The sequence below is a fragment of the Myripristis murdjan genome, chromosome 3 (genome assembly GCF_902150065.1).
Source record: "Myripristis murdjan chromosome 3, fMyrMur1.1, whole genome shotgun sequence".
NCBI lineage: Eukaryota > Metazoa > Chordata > Actinopteri > Holocentriformes > Holocentridae > Myripristis > Myripristis murdjan.
Genome location: NC_043982.1, coordinates 38,393,164 through 38,410,862, shown reverse-complemented (window position 1 = coordinate 38,410,862; position 17,699 = coordinate 38,393,164). Strand labels below are relative to the sequence as shown.

The 17,699-nt window shown below is 39.5% G+C and overlaps 1 protein-coding gene across 1 annotated transcript in view; it reads right to left on the bottom strand.

The window, feature by feature from the left end:
- The window catches only part of LOC115376252 (neural-cadherin), a 376,719-nt gene that overhangs the window by 237,940 nt on the left and 121,080 nt on the right, over nucleotides 1–17,699 (bottom strand). Inside the window, exons 5-6 of the mRNA XM_030075748.1 lie at nucleotides 16,098–16,209; nucleotides 2,656–2,905 (exon numbers count right to left, since the gene is read on the bottom strand). Of these exons, the coding sequence (XP_029931608.1) occupies nucleotides 2,656–2,905; nucleotides 16,098–16,209 (362 nt within the window). The remainder of the gene's footprint in view (nucleotides 1–2,655; nucleotides 2,906–16,097; nucleotides 16,210–17,699) is intronic.

Genomic DNA, 17,699 nt, shown 5'->3' with positions numbered 1-17,699 from the left:
TACAAGAATATGGCAATTGTTTGATTTGTGAAAGAGTGTTTTTTTGTGCACATGTTACACTGCACCCACAACCACACAAAGGAAAAGAAAGTTCCCCTGTGCAACTAAGTGATTTCTTCATGAGGAGCTGGAGACTTTTTCAAAACTCAACATGAGCTCTGAGAGACGGTAATCTCCGTACTTCTGATACACATGCATTCACAAAAAGCCTGTGGGTCTGATGTGAGCCTATACTCTCTATCAGCACAAATAATTGGCTGCTATCCTGAGAAGTTTCAAATAATCAGTTTTGGACTGTATGACTGTACATGGATTTGCTAATGCAGACTGCAGTGCAGCCCTGTAGATGCTTTCCACTGATAAGTACCGACAATGTGAGAAGGTAGAAATGTTATTTTTGGTTTGGTGCATGATGGTCTTGCCACATACAGACATACAAAAACACTAGCAAACTTTAAAAAAAAAAAAACCCTCTGTAAAGATGGTTCTTGTCCCAACAACTATATTAGTCATTTGTGTGTGTAAGAGTGGCTGAACCTTAGCAAGAAAACTCATCGGACATAGTGCTCTGTATGTGGAAGGTGTTAATATGAATACAAAATGCTTGGCATGGTAAGGAGTGGACAGAATGGTGCAGAGCAACAGTACAAGCAAAAGGAAATAGAAACATATGTCAGGTCTGGATACTTGCAAGGCCTGATACTGCTGCCAAGGCTTTCTTTACTCTTGTAAGTTATTGTTAGTTATTGGCCTTCAACATTTTATATGTTGTGACAGCAGCACAAGGCATTTTCCAGTCAACAGAATTTACAGGATGGCAGGCCCGCAACAGTGCAAATAAGGTGCACTGACAACCTTTGCATCTGGCATTGAAATGTGTCCGGTATGCACACTGAAACTGAATTTCTCTTGCCCTTGCAAAATTCAGACTGACACACGTCACTTCCTCTTATGTTATTTACATCCTTTACAGCTGACAGTAAATACCTCGTCTCACTTGTTCCCTATCTGCAGGTATCCTAGCAATCAATTTTTCACTGTCACTCCGAGCTGCATGCTGCCTGTTTGATTTGTCTGCATTTCCTGGCTGAATCAGCGGGAAATTTGTTTTCATTTCAGCAGTCACTGTGTGCGGACAGAAGAATAGATACACTGAAATTTACACTTTGCTGTGTCTGATGCGTCCCAGACCACATCCAGGGCTGGTTTGGCTTATCAGATCTCAAGTGTGTCTTGGATAAGGTCAATGCACACCTGAATTTTATGCATTTTTGCTCTATCCAAATCCATTACATCACTCAAAATGCATGACATGCGAGGTGGAAAGGGGATAGAGGGCTAAATGGTTTCAGTGAGAGACTGCCAGCAGGGTAAGACGTGTACCATTCCAACGCTGGAGCATTTACTCCTTTTGTTTGGTTCGTTTGTCCAGGTGAGCACAATGCAATTTGAACTGGGGTTGCACCAAATAAAGACACCCAGACAGCTGACAGTGCAGATTCCATTCCTCTTCCACAAACTGTAATGTGCATCATTAGGAGTGAGAATATAATCTGAGCCAACTACAGCAAATGCCTAAAAAATGCAAGTGTTTCTGGGTACAAGATGACAGTAATTGCATCTGATAACCAGCAGTTTGTTATCGTGTTGTTACACACAGCATAACAAAATGAAGTCTGGACTGATGTTCATGTTTTCTTCATATGTTCCTAAATGGTGGCCGCCAGAGAAGCGATGAGAGAAATGACAAGTCCATCAGGCTTAGCTAAATTTACAGAGACTTGTATCTAAGACCCTAAGGTCTCCGTTTGCATTACAGCAAAATACAGTTGTCACACTTAATGCGCTCGGATGATTCTTAACAAGAGACACAACTAGCAGCACCAAATCCTGCTGGAAACAGGCAGCAACAACCAAAGCTGACTCCAGTTACTACGAGCCTGTGTGGGGTATGGAGGGGAGCGGGACACTTGATGTGCACTAACAAAATTTTACAATGGTCCCTGAGTACCATATGCTCAATAGCAAAACTCACAGGTTAAGCTGCCCGCCTGCGCTGATCCCAGATTGTCAGATTTTGATGTTACGCTGACCTTAATCAAACTGTTTCAGTTACTTAACCTTGTCCTTGACCCGAGCTTTTAATAAACTCTTCTATTTGCCTGACTGAATCTTAACACTAATAGTAACCTTTGATTTGAAAAGGGATGGAGTAATCACTGTTTCCATGTCAAAACCGATCCGTGGGGAGCTCCGGTGGAGTGCTTAACACAAATCGAGGCTGAGTCTTTACCACAGTGGCCTGCATTCGATTCAGAGATCATTCCAAATACATTAAAAAAGGGCATCACTACATTTTTTAAATTGTTTTGTTATGTTCAGTGCAGTATAATACACAAAAACAAACATCTTTAAAGTCTTTCAACAAACATGCTCAGGGCCTGTGTGGTCACTTCCTTTTTGACAGTTGATATCATGTTTACACCCATCACAATATTTGTAATGTGGGATTTATGCTCAATGACTTTGGTGATCAGGCTGCAAGATATTTATGTGATCGGGACTAAATCCCACTCATAATTCACTCCATTGTGGTTCAGCAACAAACACTGAATGACTGTGAAACATGAGTATAGGAGCATGAGGCCCACTTACACATGCTGGGAAAACTCCGGCGCCTCGTCGTTGACGTTAGCCATGCGGATTCGGACGGTGGCGGTGCCGGTGCGAGGGACGTCCCCCTTGTCAACAGCCATCACCACAAACTCATACAGGTGGTTGGGCCTCTCATAGTCCAGCGGGCCAGTGGGGAAGATAGTCCCATGGGGGGAGATGGTAAAGTCTGGACTCAGGGTGTAATAGGTCAACTCTGCGTTCTCCTCCGAGTCACAGTCACTGGCTGACACTGGGAGGAAATGGAGAGATTAGAGTTAGATTCCAACAATGTGAACTCACAGGGGGAGGAGTGGTGTGGAAAAGTTATAAAGAGAGAAATAAAGCAAGAATTTTTGAAGGTATCTGCTCCTTTTGGAAGACTCTTTCCAGAGAAAAACATCAGACGGGTGCTGAAATACTGCACATTGAATATGCAGCAACTCAGACCCTTCATTAATAAGCTGATGCAACACACACAGTCATGAGTTTACAATATATCTATCCTTATGGTTAGTTTTTTACTGTGTAAGAGAGTAAGAGTTGTACTGCATCTGAATAAGAGAGAAAAGTACAACCTTCTGTACACACCGCAACATGCGGACATTTCAGACATTTGTTTGTTTATCTGAACAAGACAACTCATTGTAAGTGTAAAATAATATCTTCTGTCCAATTCTCATGCTGCATAACCACAATGAAGATAGAAAAAAAGGGGAAAAAGGGAGGAAAATTAACACTTCCAGATCTTGAACACAAGGGGAGCAATCATTATTTGCACAGCACGCTTTGGAGGAGATTGTCATTTTGCAACATTTCTGTTTCTGCATCACGCATTGGGAATCCATGGACCAAGGGCTTGCTCAGGCTCAAATTGATTGCCTTGCTAAAACTGAAAGTGCCACCAGGGATTTGAATAAGCATATTTTCCGCTAACAAGAACATTTCACCACGAAGCTCTCAATTCTCCAATTCACCTTACATTGCATTTGGCTCATATACACAAGCACACATAAAACACAAATGCTAAGGAACATGAATGCATAACACACACACACACACACACACACATACACAATCTCTCCCTTTGTTTCAAGCGATAAACCTACACTCCTATATTGCTATGAAGTCTGTGGTGGCTAAAGGTAAACTCTGGCACACTACAAATACAATAATTCCACCTGGGGCCAAATATCATTATGGTTCAGTACAAAATATGCACAATCTCATTTCACTGTAACACTCTCACACTTCCAACATTAAAACCACCTCTTTCGTACAAAAAGCATTAGTGGGCAACAAGTGTCAGTCTGCTGGCACACATACTTCCACATTTCCATTAAGTGTACTGCTGATTATGAGCGTGTGTGAAGCGAGTGGGCTGATCCATCTTTTCCTGATAGTGAAGGTGTCTAGTAAGACTTAACTGCAACTCTTGCATCTGTAATGACATTACATAACCATATACAAAATAAAACCAGGCAGCAAAAACACTCCTTATTTGAAATATTCGCCTGCCTATTGCTGTTCTTATTTCTGATCTTTTTTTTTTTTTTTTTTTTTTTTTTTTTTTTTTGAGAGCATCGGAGAGTCGCTGTAGAGTGAATTTACTCCAAATGAAGTGGCAGGGGCACCTGGAGTGGCCTGCTAAAGCATTGGTCTTCCTCTAAAATGATGGGGCATTTACTGTAATCCTCAAGATTAGACTCATATTCAGTCCTCATATCTTCAAACTCAAATTCTTGCCAGAGGGATGAGATAATCCCACTTGTTTCCGATGTTAATCAACTTGTTTTTAGGATTTTCTTGAATCATTTTCTTGATACCAGTGGGATGATGTGCCTTATTCTGCCTTCTGCCTTTATGCTTGTTCCCAGAAGAATTCCTGAAACAACTGCATTGGAAATAAGTGGGATTGTCTCATCCCACTGGTGTGTGTGTGTGTGTTTTTTTTAATGAAAAAAGAAGATTTTACCTCTGAAAATGAGACTGAAAATGACGTGCTAAGATGTTTTGCAGTGCACAAAGGATCACAAACATGAAACCACAGGTGTTTCCTAACCTTATTCTATCCATCTCCTAAGGGTCTTTCTAAATCTTTGTTTCTTCATTAAAACTCATGGTGCAGTGTTTCCACCTGTGTTTGTACGTTTTGATGAAGAATGATGATGCTCTCTTTTCAACCAAAATGAAGCTGAATGTCAGCCAAACTTTGTTATGCGGGCCTCTGGGGCCGTCTGGATCGCAGGCATATGAGCGGCGTATCGTTTTCTCATCACTGGCGTTAGCGCCTGGTGGCATGTGCTTGTGTCTCTGCCCTCCTATGTCATTTTCTTCACCGCTCAGAGGAATGTTTTCAGCTGCCTCGAACCCTTCATCCTTCATGATTCAGCAGAACCAACTCATAGGTGGTTCATTTAGGTATCTTTTATGTTGCACAGCGAGCAATAAAGTAGCACAGTATTTTACTCAAATCGTCCTCCTTGATGCCTGACAGATTTTTATTTATCTTGCTAAGCTGTAGCCAGTGTGAAGATAGAAGACTGATCCATCCATGCTTTCTGTGTGGTAGTAGATGCTGCATTCCTTATTCTCTTAAGTTCGTTTAGATGACTCATTGTTGTTGCTGTTCACAACACTTGTGTTCACAATATTGTCATTTTCTTCCTTGTCCTTTAGCTCAAAATAATCATCAAATGTGTAGTGGCCCACTGCAGCCATTGTTCGACAGAGTAAATGCTCCCTCAAGGTTTTCTTTTCTTTTTGTCAGGACTCAAAGTGCTTGTGACTGAACAGATCCCCCGCCACCCCTTCATTTTAATGGCTCGGTATGGCCATCAGCAGTCAGGTCTGGCCAATGACATGGGCACGAAAAGTCAACAAAGGAGGAAACACCACTTTGCATTGCTCACTAGTTTGGACAGAGGAAGTTCAAATCACAAAACTCTGCAACCCGAGAGAAACTGGGTCTACTCCAACCGGTGCTGTCCATGGTGCTGAAAGAGCCCAGTAAAGTCTCACAACATTACTGAAGAAAACTAATCAATAACTGAAGTTGGAAATCCAAATCAATTGAAGACCATCACAAAAAAGCCTGAAATAAATCGATTTTTTTTTCCTATAGTCTAACAGAGGGATACAGCCCGATAGCTTAATTTGCTGACGATGCTCTGAACGGACACAGGCAGGTCGAGTCTCTATACGAATGGTGGCCGTATGCATGACTGAATAATCATTACATTTTAACAAACTGATGACCATTGATTAACAGCTAAAAAGAGTTGGTTTAAGGTTTCATTCATGCCTAAGATTCTCACAGGAAATCAGTACAGGGTAAGTGATGAAATGATTGCCAAGATGCCTAGCTGCACAGTGAAAACTCAGGAAGGTCACATCTTTTCACAATTATGTCCAGAGTGAATGTGCTTTTGAATTGCCATGACCACTGGACAGCTGAAAAGAGTTGGTTTAAGGTTTCACACATGCCTAAAATTCTCAAATATGCATGTTTTCAAATCATTTACCATTAAGACAGTAAACATTACAGTAAAAAAATAAAAGGAGCTGCATTAAAGCGCGTGTAGAATTGAATGCGGGTATCTGGCACTGGCCACATTGGCATTACTTGCTATGATGAGTGCTAATTTACATTACAAAAACGTAAAAAGGTGGATTAACTCAGTTTAGGTGGGCTTATCTTCCGCTAAATGCCTGGATAAAAGGTAAATATGTTTTGTAATTTCTGAATCGCAGCTAAAACATCACTGTGCTGCTGCTGTAAACTGATCAACAACTTCTCATCTATCGACAATGCGCCCAAAATGAATTACAGGACCGATGTCTGCCTAGAATCCAATCCCACGCAGGAGCCACACACACACACACACACACACACAACATATCAGTCAATATTTAATTTACTAAGTACAGATTTGTACTCCTCAGAGCACGATTTTAGATTCTATTTATCAGTACGTCTTTCTGCAGTTTGGATTCAGCATTGTTGTGTTGGCTAAGTACCATGGCATCATCAGACAGGGGGGCACAGTAATGTTTCTGGCTGCTTCTCCCATGTATTTCTGGCATATGGGTTTGTACTAGAGATGAAAACTGCAGGAGCCTCAGGTCTCTATAGAAAGAAGGATAATTGGCTCGCTCAGTACTCTGCAGTTTTTTGTTGTTGTTGTTGTTGTTTGTTTTTCTGTTTGTTTTTCTTTTTTACAACTTGGCGAAGTAGACTTTGTCCACTCGCAAGATGGAACTGATTAAGGGATTACTAGTACATGATTTAGCTGAACAAAGCTGCATGCTTATTTAATTACGGCACCCCTCAACCCATGTAATTAAGTGAAGAAAAAATAAAAACATCGCCACATTTTAAAATCTCAACTAGCCAGATTTAAAATTTACATTCCAAATGACGCCATGCAGATTTTGTTGCTGGGGTGTTTATGGTGGATTTCCAGATGTTTCGGCAGTTTAGCGATCAGAACATGTGTTTCTTCAAAGGTGCACCGTGCATAAGCAATCCGCCATCTCTGTGTTTAGGAGCTGATGGCACACATTCAAATTTGGAAATTAATTTCATGTTGCTGGAAAGCTGTGGGAACAGTTTGCACATACTGTTTCGTTTTTTTGATCCAGTGAGCACAGCCTGCTCATGGAGTAAGGATGGTCACTATTTTTCAATATTATGTGCACAGCTGAATTCCAATTATTTTGCTTTGCAGGGGAACAAGAGTGAGAAATCCTTGAGGAAAAAGGTTTGCAATGTAGAGAATAAACAGATAAATGTTAGAAGTTGCACTGCTGTAGACTGCACATAAAATAGACCTGCATTTAATTTATTAATGGTGAATAGCTATTAACTTTCTGAAGTTATTTTGTATATGGGATTTTTTAAATATAACGGTCGTGAACTTATAAACACATAAAGTGCTACCATAGACTTTATTGAACTACTTTCCTTTTGTGTTAGCTCCTTTATAACAGAAGTGAAATCACCGTGAAATGGTGGATCATGTTGTGGAGTGATACTTGTCATACAGGTTAGTTTAAGGCTACTATTGACATGAATTATAATATAACCTGAGTAAAGGTTAATACAGCTGATAAAATGAATAACAATCATAGTCATAATCATAACCACGTGCGGTGACTTTTTTTTTTCTTTTGGTAGAAAATGGGTCATTCCATGGAATTTCAACAAGTGCCTCCAACATGACCTCCTCATAATCAGCTGATTTTTTTCTACAATATCTTTTACATGCTCAATGAAGCCATGCAAAATCACACATTCATACTGTGAATATTTTCTGAGGTTCAGGTCCTCAAAGGGTACATGACTAGGTCGAAGTTTCACACTTTTCTTTTTCTTTTTTCTTGTTTTTTTTATTGAAAAACACACTTGAGCTCTTTTAAAAACTGAAACCAAGTCCCTTTTACATTGATCCACAATCCCAAGCCAAAATCTTTTTTTTCTTCAACACGATTTTTTCTGTAAGCAACTTTGAGCATCAGTATCTTGGGAAAATGAAAGTTTAATGTCTATGACACAATATTGTAGAAACAAGCATTGCTATCCTGGATGTGTTACATGTTTTCTAATAATTCATCAGAGAAAACTTGAAAAACTGCATTTTGGGAAAACTTTCAAGGATCATATCACCATGTGGAATAGGTGGCTGGTTAAAACAAGTTATGGCAGATGAAAGGTCTCATTTTCAGGTCCATTTTGAGACCAGGCTCATGTTCTAGCCATGATTCCTTCTGGGTTAAAATAATTTTAGGTATATTTTGACTCTTGCAAAATGTAAAACTGGAGACTGTATTAACTCTTGAAAGGAATTACAACCATTATGATGCTCAGTGAGTTTGTACCCAGTGTGTTAAGTGTTGACTTCATGGCACTCAGCTACATGTCCACTTTGCAAACTGCACAGGTACATCTTGTAGGCATGGAAAATGTATTTATATAATATATGTAATAATAAATTAGACAAAAATAATAACTAAAGATTAATGGGTAACACTTTACAATAAAAGTACAACAATGAATGTTAGTTAATGCCATAATAAACTTTAAGTAACAGGTAATAAACATTAAGTAACAGTTAACTAACTGTTAACTAATGTGTCTAAGAATCATGTACTAATGCTGTTCATGCTAAGGTATTAATTTATATGTTATTTAAGGGTTATTGCAGATATTATTAACCCCCTGTAGACTATTGTTGCGAATTCGCCTCAAACCACTTCCAGTCTTAATGCAGCCGAGGTGGTGTATGTATCCCACTGATGCTGTTGATACATATTTCACACATACCAAGAATTGTATTGGAAGCACTCTACCACCAATAATTTAGCATCTGCTTGAAGGCAAAAACCCAAACAATTTATTTTTGTAGATAATTGTAAATAAATTCAGGCAGTAAGGGGTTAACATTAGTAAATGCCATAATAATCATTAACTAACAGTTAATTAACCATTACGGCATTAACTAACGTTAACTAACGTTAATTGTTGTACTCGTACTGTAAAGTGTTACCGATTAATGATTAATACATTAATACCTATATGCAAGTTGAGGACCTGTAAGTGGGAAATATTCATAGTATGAATGTAAAATTTTGTATGGCTTCACTGAATACACAAAAGATAAGGTTGAGAAAGAAAATCAGCTGATTCTAAGGGGGTCAAGTGGAATTTTTTTCTGAATTGGTTGATTTTAGATGGAATGGCCCAAGTGCATTTCAACAACACAGCATACTCTGCAGCTCCACTCTGAACACACTGATACACAGAGATTTCTCTATTTTATCTGATTTATTACAAATAGCTTTAGTTGGGGTCATGGATTTGGTCAGACTGTAAAAATTAACCAGGCTTAACAAAGGACTGAGAGGATGAGAAGTGCTGAGAGAACATTTCAGAGCGGACAGCAGCTCCTGTAGACAGACCCATCAAGTCAGTCTCAGTGTTGTAGCACACTGACTGGATAATTCAATGTTGTTATGGAACTGAATGGAGCACTGGCGTCTTTGTCCTACAACCAAACACACACTGAACATGCTGAATCCAACAATACAATGCCAAACAACCTCAAACAATCCCGTACAGACCTTGGCTTTGCTGGTGGTTGGTGAGAGTTGTATAAGCAATGTGAAAGGGGGTTAACATTGGCATCTGGTGCTTTTGGAATCTGCATTATCGCTTATAATACATTGAATGCATTCTCTTATTCTGAATATATGCAAGTACTAAAAGAGTGAGGGACCCAAACGCTATGTATTCTTCTACCTCTGTAACCGTACTTACTTCTGAAGCTCTGGTGAAGGCAGACTGGTCATTCAGTCACCTCAGCCCCGCTCTTGATTTTCACTGGTCACAGTCACAATGGAAGGAGGTTTTTTCTCCTGCTACACCAGAAACATTTGCCTTGTGTGCTGGTTTACACAGTGCTGGTAAAGTTTTCCACAGGTATTTCAAGATGAATTGCTTTGATAATACAGTTTATTATGCAGGACTTGGAATCAGAAACAGCCTGGTCTCATGACAGTTTGGGATATAGTCACAAAATATTAATCGTGCCCATGGACATGAATTGTCCATTTTTTGTGACAGTCAGCACAACTTTAAAAGTAAGTATATTTCAATTGAAAGTATATTTTGTGCTTGTACCACATATCATGAGGTGGTATAAAAACCCAGAAACGCCATATTAGGAGGCAGGTAGAGTGACGGATCAACATAAGTTTCACTCAGATGACCCAGGTTCAAGTCCCAGGCAAGACCAGTGTTTGTTTTCATAGACCGAGACTGTGACAAGTTCCTGGGTTTGGCACTTAAACCTAAATCTAACCTTTCCCAAACCTTGACCAAGTCGTTTTTATGCCTAAACCTAACCTTTTCCCACCTGGATATGCATTTTGGTTGGCTAAAGATACAAATATTTTCCCTTCTGCAAGTCTTTTAAGCCGCTTCCAGCAAAGGAAAATTTGTCTTCATGAATTTGGACATGAATTTAATTTGCTACTTCTCTGCAGTGCCTCTGGTATGATGAAGTGTTCATTTTAATCATCTTGAACAGATTGTTAAATCACAGCTGTGCGTACTTTTTACATGTTCACGTGGAGAAAACAGTCCAGGACGAGCCACTGAGCTTTGCATTTTGTGATTGGCGGAGTAGCTTCAATTGTTTGTGATGGACGCGTTCTCCTGCAGCAGTCATTTCACACCGCATCCATGTCCAGAGTATTTTTCCTGTCATGATGCTATAAAACACACACATGCACACACACACAAACACACTCACACACACACACAGCAGGGTTTCATTTCTTGCTTGCCTTGGTGCACCTGTTGATAACAGCAGGCAGAGCAACACCTGCTGTGCCTCTTACACCGATCTCCCTGCATCTCTCGCTCTCTCGATCATTCACTCACTCATGCACGCACACACATACACCCACACACCCACACACACATACACACATACACGCTCTAATGGTCGAGCGATTTGGGTTTTTCAGTGGCTGCCAATATTGCCAATACTTACTTATGTTATAGTCTGATTGATCTCTGCTTATGTATCTGCACTCTGTCTGCAATGCACTTATTTTAAATAAATAAATGTCCAAAGGTAATCAAAAAATAAACTCTAAAAAAATAACTTATGAATGAAAAAATAAAAAGTTAGCGCACAACAACATTTTTCAGCAGAGAGGGTTGAGCGCTCACATTGTTCCATGGCAGACACACTGAGAAAGCTGCCTGCAGATCAGTCCGCAGACATTTTTCTGTTTGTCGACCTCGTGGCTGCAAATATTAGCTGATTTCAATTATCTCAAAATGCCAGATATACACAGGTTGACCAGCCTCACTTCGACCAGCAGATCCCTACAGGTTGCACTGATGGAGAAGTCCTGGCGTAATCTTAACATAAAAATTGGTGGTAGGGTCTAATGTTGCTCAACTCATCCCCATGTGACATGTGCCACTGTATGCTTTACCACTTTAACACTTTACAACCCACAGTGGCAGAGGTCACAAGCACATGAAAAGTGAGAAAATGCAAACTTACTCTGTTGATTTGATGTATTTCCTAGTTAAACAGGATGTTTGGGCCGGACAAAGGGCAAGGAAGGACCATTCACAAGTGCAAACCAACAGGATATCAGCTTGGGACACAAACACAGTTTTATTTTGAAGGGACAGACGGATGGGAAAGGATGTTTAAAGATTTGTGAAGGTTTTATTGTTTGAAATTTTAATTTACACCCACTAGTGGAGGATGATGTCACCATTTAAGATGCTCTTTTTTACAGGAAGTAGAAGTCATGTGAGGTCATTTTAATGGGGAGCTTAAATATAACACACTATTACTTCTGTAACAATATGCAGCAAGAGTACTGAGGATAATACCTTGTCTCATTGGTCAGTGTGCTAATCAAATGATGAGAGTAATCCATGTTTCTCTGGTCATACATGTTGAGTGAAAAAAACAACAACAAAATAACTGGGTATTGTTTGCTATCTATGCTCTTAATGGGTAAACTGACAAATCAACAAGTTCTCCGCCCTGTGCAATCACATACGTTGTTTTTTCCAGCTGTCTCATATGACTCACAAGAACATCTCTAATGTGACCAACAGGAGCGTTTCTTAAATTACCAATATGAAAATTTCTTAATATGACCCACAGTAATACGACCATTTCCTGAGAGAGCTATCTAGCGAGCTGATGTTCATGGTAGCTGCCTCCCCAGCCGCTAAAAAATACTTAGTTAGGGTTAGGAAAAGGTTATTGTTAAGGTAAGGGAAAGGTTCGCCATCATGGTTCAGGTTAGGAAAAGGTCAGGGTTAAGGTTGCAAAATGTTAGCTAACATTCGCTGATATTAGGTAGCTGGCTCACATTTGCTATCAATGCAAAACAAAACAACAAAAAAACAAAAAAACACTCTTCACTCTGCAATATGTCTTGTTTTTTGTGCCGAAAACTCATAATTGAATTGACCTTAAACGTGGGAAAAATAGTAAGTGCTCAAATCTAACCAGGGAGTTGGTAAATACAAACATTTCCTGGTAAATGTCATCATTTTCCAGTGTTTGCTGTGATATTAATTTGTGTTATAGTCAGTGTAGAAACTACTGACTGTGTAGTAGCTGTGCACGCTGATCGCTGATGTGGCTGGGTATTGTTAATGCCACTGGCTCTCACAGAGACTCTCACAGCCCTGACACTGGAATATTTTGTTATGGCCAACTCTTACATTTGTTTGATCAGAGTTAATATAAAAAAAAAAAAAAAAAAAATACCATTTAAGAAACAGGAGTAGAGGTCAGTTTTCTTGCCTTGACTCCCATATTCTGTACTATAGCATAATACAGATACAGATATGGAAGGATTTTGAAAGGGCATTTTTCACACACACTGATGGTTTTCAAAGGTTTTTTTTCTTTCTTTCTTTTGAACATCAGTTGTGAATGTGGCATGTCAAATACCAAACAATATGAGTGACATTGCCCCGCTGACTCCTGATGCACCAGCGGCATCAAGATCTCTGTAATCTCCAATGTTAATCCAATCAAAAAAAAAAAAAAAAAACAAAACCGGCGACAGACAGACTCGCCTCGGCACGTCTAAGAGCCCTGCAAACAACTGGGTAATAAATATTAAAATGTCTGATATGACGGGGGCTTCTCAGATCAGTCTGTAGGTCAGTCAGTGCGGATGTGTAAACACCTCACAACATCTGAACACTGAATCTGCAAACACACAACCTGGTAATCTAGATATTGACACTGACAAACTTCCGAATGGGATTTCCCCTCTGATTGCTGCGAGAGGTAAATCAGGCGAAGATTGGCCTCCTAATTGTCCAGTGCTTCCCCAGCCTTAGTCAACTGTCTGTCCCACGTTGTATCACTACTTTGCATTTTACATTTTAGACTCAAAGAAGGAATAGAGATACAACTACAAGATTAAAATGCAAAATGAACATGATTAACACTAGAATCCCTTGAGTCTTGGGACTGAAATGACTTATCTTTTCCAAAAATATATGCTGCTCTGTCATGATGTCCCCAGACACATTTTCTGTACAAATGAGCTTTGTTAGTTTTCCAACATCATTTATCCCCTTTCGCAGGAACAGGCAACTCTTAGTGGCACATTTCAGGTATGGCATTTCATCCCGAGGAAACCAGTCTCACATAAAACCTGTTTTGCCGTGATGTTAAAGAACAACTTACTGCATTCCGCGTGAAATTGCTAAAGCAATATGATTTTTTTTTTCGACTGAGAAAAGCATTCTTTATATCTCATATTTTCCCTGTATTCAGCTGCTAATTTACCCGAAAGTACTTTGCTGGGTGGATTTTCAGTTGTTATGGACAATTTAAATATTTCAAAGGATGCTGAGAAACATAACAGGTCATTTTATTCTTATTACGTTTCTTCTCACACGGTGACAATAAATGCATTAATTATCAGTCACAATCAACACATGGGAAACTTCACCTGCATTTCATTTCATATTATCTAATAGCCCATTTGACCAAAGGCCTGATGGCAATGGCAATTGTGACGATTGTGACAATATTAGCAATAGTGACACACAAGTGCAAAACCTGCTTAACTGTAAAATATGAATCCAAACCAACTAAAACAGCTAATGAGCACTGCCAAGAGCACTGCCAAGAGCACTGACAATAATTTTCGTACAGCCTGTAGTTTTTTTTTTTTTTTTTTTTTTTTTTTCTTGTATTTTGTACGCCAATACTCAAATGCAGCTCTGTTGGTATTTCTGTTGAATTCTCAGCCTCCAGTAGGTAAAAACACACTCTGGCCCTGGTGAAGTTCATTAACTTTTTATCATTCCTTTGTTTGGAACAGTAAACAAAAGGACTCCAGGCTTTGGGTGTTTTCACACTGGAGATACAGTATATAAATAAAACAATGTGCTGACACTGCATTAAACTCACTTACAGTCACATTTGTGCATCAATGTGAACCATTAGGTATATTTTAAACAAAATATAAGGCTGGTTTCATATGCACAATGTTGCTGACTTGCCTGCTGTTTAGTTTTTTTGTTTTTGTTGTTTTTTTGTGCAGCATGTCGAGGGGATGAGGGCTGTGAAACGGCTGCTCGTCACTGTTGTCGGCCTTCTTGTAGACCCTCAAACTCGATTGGGATTCTGAGTGCTAAGTTCCACTGTGGCAGATCAAATTGTGGTAAGCTGGACCATAACAAAACACAGCACCATTACCATTTCCCCACATTAGATGAAACTTAAGTGATCCCCGTGGGGAAATCGGGTCGCTTCCACAGCAAAGAAGAGGATATAACAGTGGCATTGACCAGCATATGAGTGATTTCATGGCTGCCCATTACTGACAAGTACTGTCTCCATTTCCTGACCAGTCAAAACACAAGGGTGCTAAACACGAGTGTGCCAGCTGCTCTCATGAGCTGAGTGAACAACACTGGGGGTAAACATTTTCATATCACAGATCCCTAAACAGACACATTTCACTTCAGTCTGACTCCCACTTGGTACGATTTGGATCCATGGACCCATACAAGAAACTGTAGAGCTGTCTCTGAAATCTATCATATCATATAAATTCAACTATTGCTCATTTTGCTGAGAAGTCCCTGGAATCCCTTCAAGAACCCACGGAAATCTTCAAACTTCACTTTGGGAACGGCTGTAATACACCAAAAAACTTTCAGTCAAAAGCTTGGTCCCCCTCCAACTTTCAACTTATCGTCAGCTCAGAGAGATGTGGCAAAAAATTGAGATGCAAATTAAGTGCATTTCTGTCAGCTGTATCCAAGCACATAAATTAGTTTTCCTAAAAATAGAAGTACGTCAAAAAATCTACATCCCCCAGAAAGATGCAAAAAGTCTTTTGAAGAACTGATTAGTTTTGAGAAATGTAATTGTTCTTTGGCATCGGCTAATGATTGCCATATGTCATGCTATCTGAGGACAAAAACAACAAAATTCAAATAATGCATGCAGCATTTCTTGGAGGTTGTGAAAGGCAAGTGTTTCGTGTCCAAAGCCAGTTTGCTACTGTTGTGCAAAAAAAGAAAAAAAGAAAAAAAAAAAAAGAAAAAAAAAAGCATTTGTCAACATACCAAACATGCCAAGTCATTCTTCATTCAATACATGGATGTACATCACTATTTACCACAGCATTTCTTCATTTATTTAAAAAAAAAAAAAAAAAAAAAAGTTTTCCTATTAATGCAGAGGTCTAAACTTTTTGCCGGCACTGAGGGCATATTAGTGCAATTTGCCACTTCCATTCAGCCTTTTCTAATTCAATAGGGAGTCATTTGCATAAAAATAGCAAGGAAATGTAGTTAGTGAAAGAGTGAAAGAGACAAAGACACAATGAGACTCCAGAGGGTTGTCGGGACGGCTCACCTTGCAGCAGGGAGGTTGCTGTGGTCACCGTTTCTGGTACGCCATCCTTGCTGTAAATGGACTGGAGGAATTCTGGGATGCAGTCGTTCTCATCGACAATAATCACCCGCACCTGACAGAGAGAGAGAGAGAGAGAGAGGGAAGAGGAGATTCAACGATCAAGAGAGACAGAAAAAATCCAAGGAAGAGAGGAACAGAGGCGAAATGGAGAGACAGAAGGGCCGAGATTTGATTCAGAGTGACATAAATGGAAAGAGAGAAGAAAAAAAAAAGCAATAAGAGAAGTGAAAGCAAAATTGCAGTGTGTTAAAGAGAGAAAGGAGGAATGCTAAGAGAGCTACAACATTTCCACAACACTGTCACAGCACATTCACACGGGCTCCCGTAATCTCTCCTGTACCATTGTCACTGCAAGAATTCACTTTTAGTTATTTGATTGGTCTCACATGTACTCAGTTTTTTAATAAAAGCAGGTAATTAGCTATAGTTCAAAAACAATGGCAATGCTGGCACAGTTACTTTCCTTCAACAATAGAACTATTAATGGCCTCAAAGAGCGGGAAGAAAAATATATAACGGGTGCAAAGGAGAAAGTTTTCTTCACTCTGTTCACTGCGTATGCTTGTGTGTTTTCATCAGGGGTGGGTCAGAAGTGTGTGTGTGTGTGTGTGTGTGTGTGTGTGCGTGGGGGGTGGCAGGTGGGAGGTCACTGGTTATCACTTAGCAACTGAAATGACATATTCAGGGTGATGAGCTTCATTTTTTTTGTGATTTTTTTTAAGATGAGAAATGTGATGAATTGTTAATTTTTTGTGAGTTTTTCTTTTCACTCCTCTCTTTTTCTCCCCTAATTGCTAGTGTTAATGTTAAAAGCGCAGGTTTATGCCATGTTCACGTCATAATGTATCTACCTCAAGTACCATCATTCAATTTAGAAATAGCCTTCTTGTCGTAATCCATCATCAACATTTAATTACAACAAGGACTTCAATCGTTTTTTGGAGAGCTCTTATAAATCCGCCTAAGCAGTGGCTAGATTACGCCAAAGTACCTGGAAAATAGCACCCTCCTATCTGAGATTGTTGAAGGTGATGAATTTCAATTTTGTGCTGCTTTTGTCATGCATGCTTTTTTTAAACCACAAACCAAATACTCTGTCTATCGTAAAATGGAACTTTTTTTTTTTTTTTTTTTTTTTTTGTAATAGTAATGATTGAGTAGTGTTAGCTCTTGATACCTTTCCTGTTCGGCTTTCCAACTGACTGAACTGAAACTTTTTTACCTCGACCCTCCCTCCGCTATTTTATCTGAGATGGACAAGTAATGATTATATTACTGTCTGCTCTCATATTACTCTCTGCTCTCAGTGTCTCGTTTTTTTGTGCACATTTGAATCAAACATGTTCTTTTTTTTTTTTTTTTAGCAGCAGGCTACAGCTGTGTTTGTTTATTCTGCCATGATACGTGTGTTAAAAGGTCACTGATTCACTGATGGGTTGGAATGGGTTGAATTATACTGACAGCTGTTTTGTTGCGCTAGACTTTTTCCCTGCATCTGTCTGAGTCTGGGTGGGTTTGGGCTCTGGGTGAATTGAGATGGTT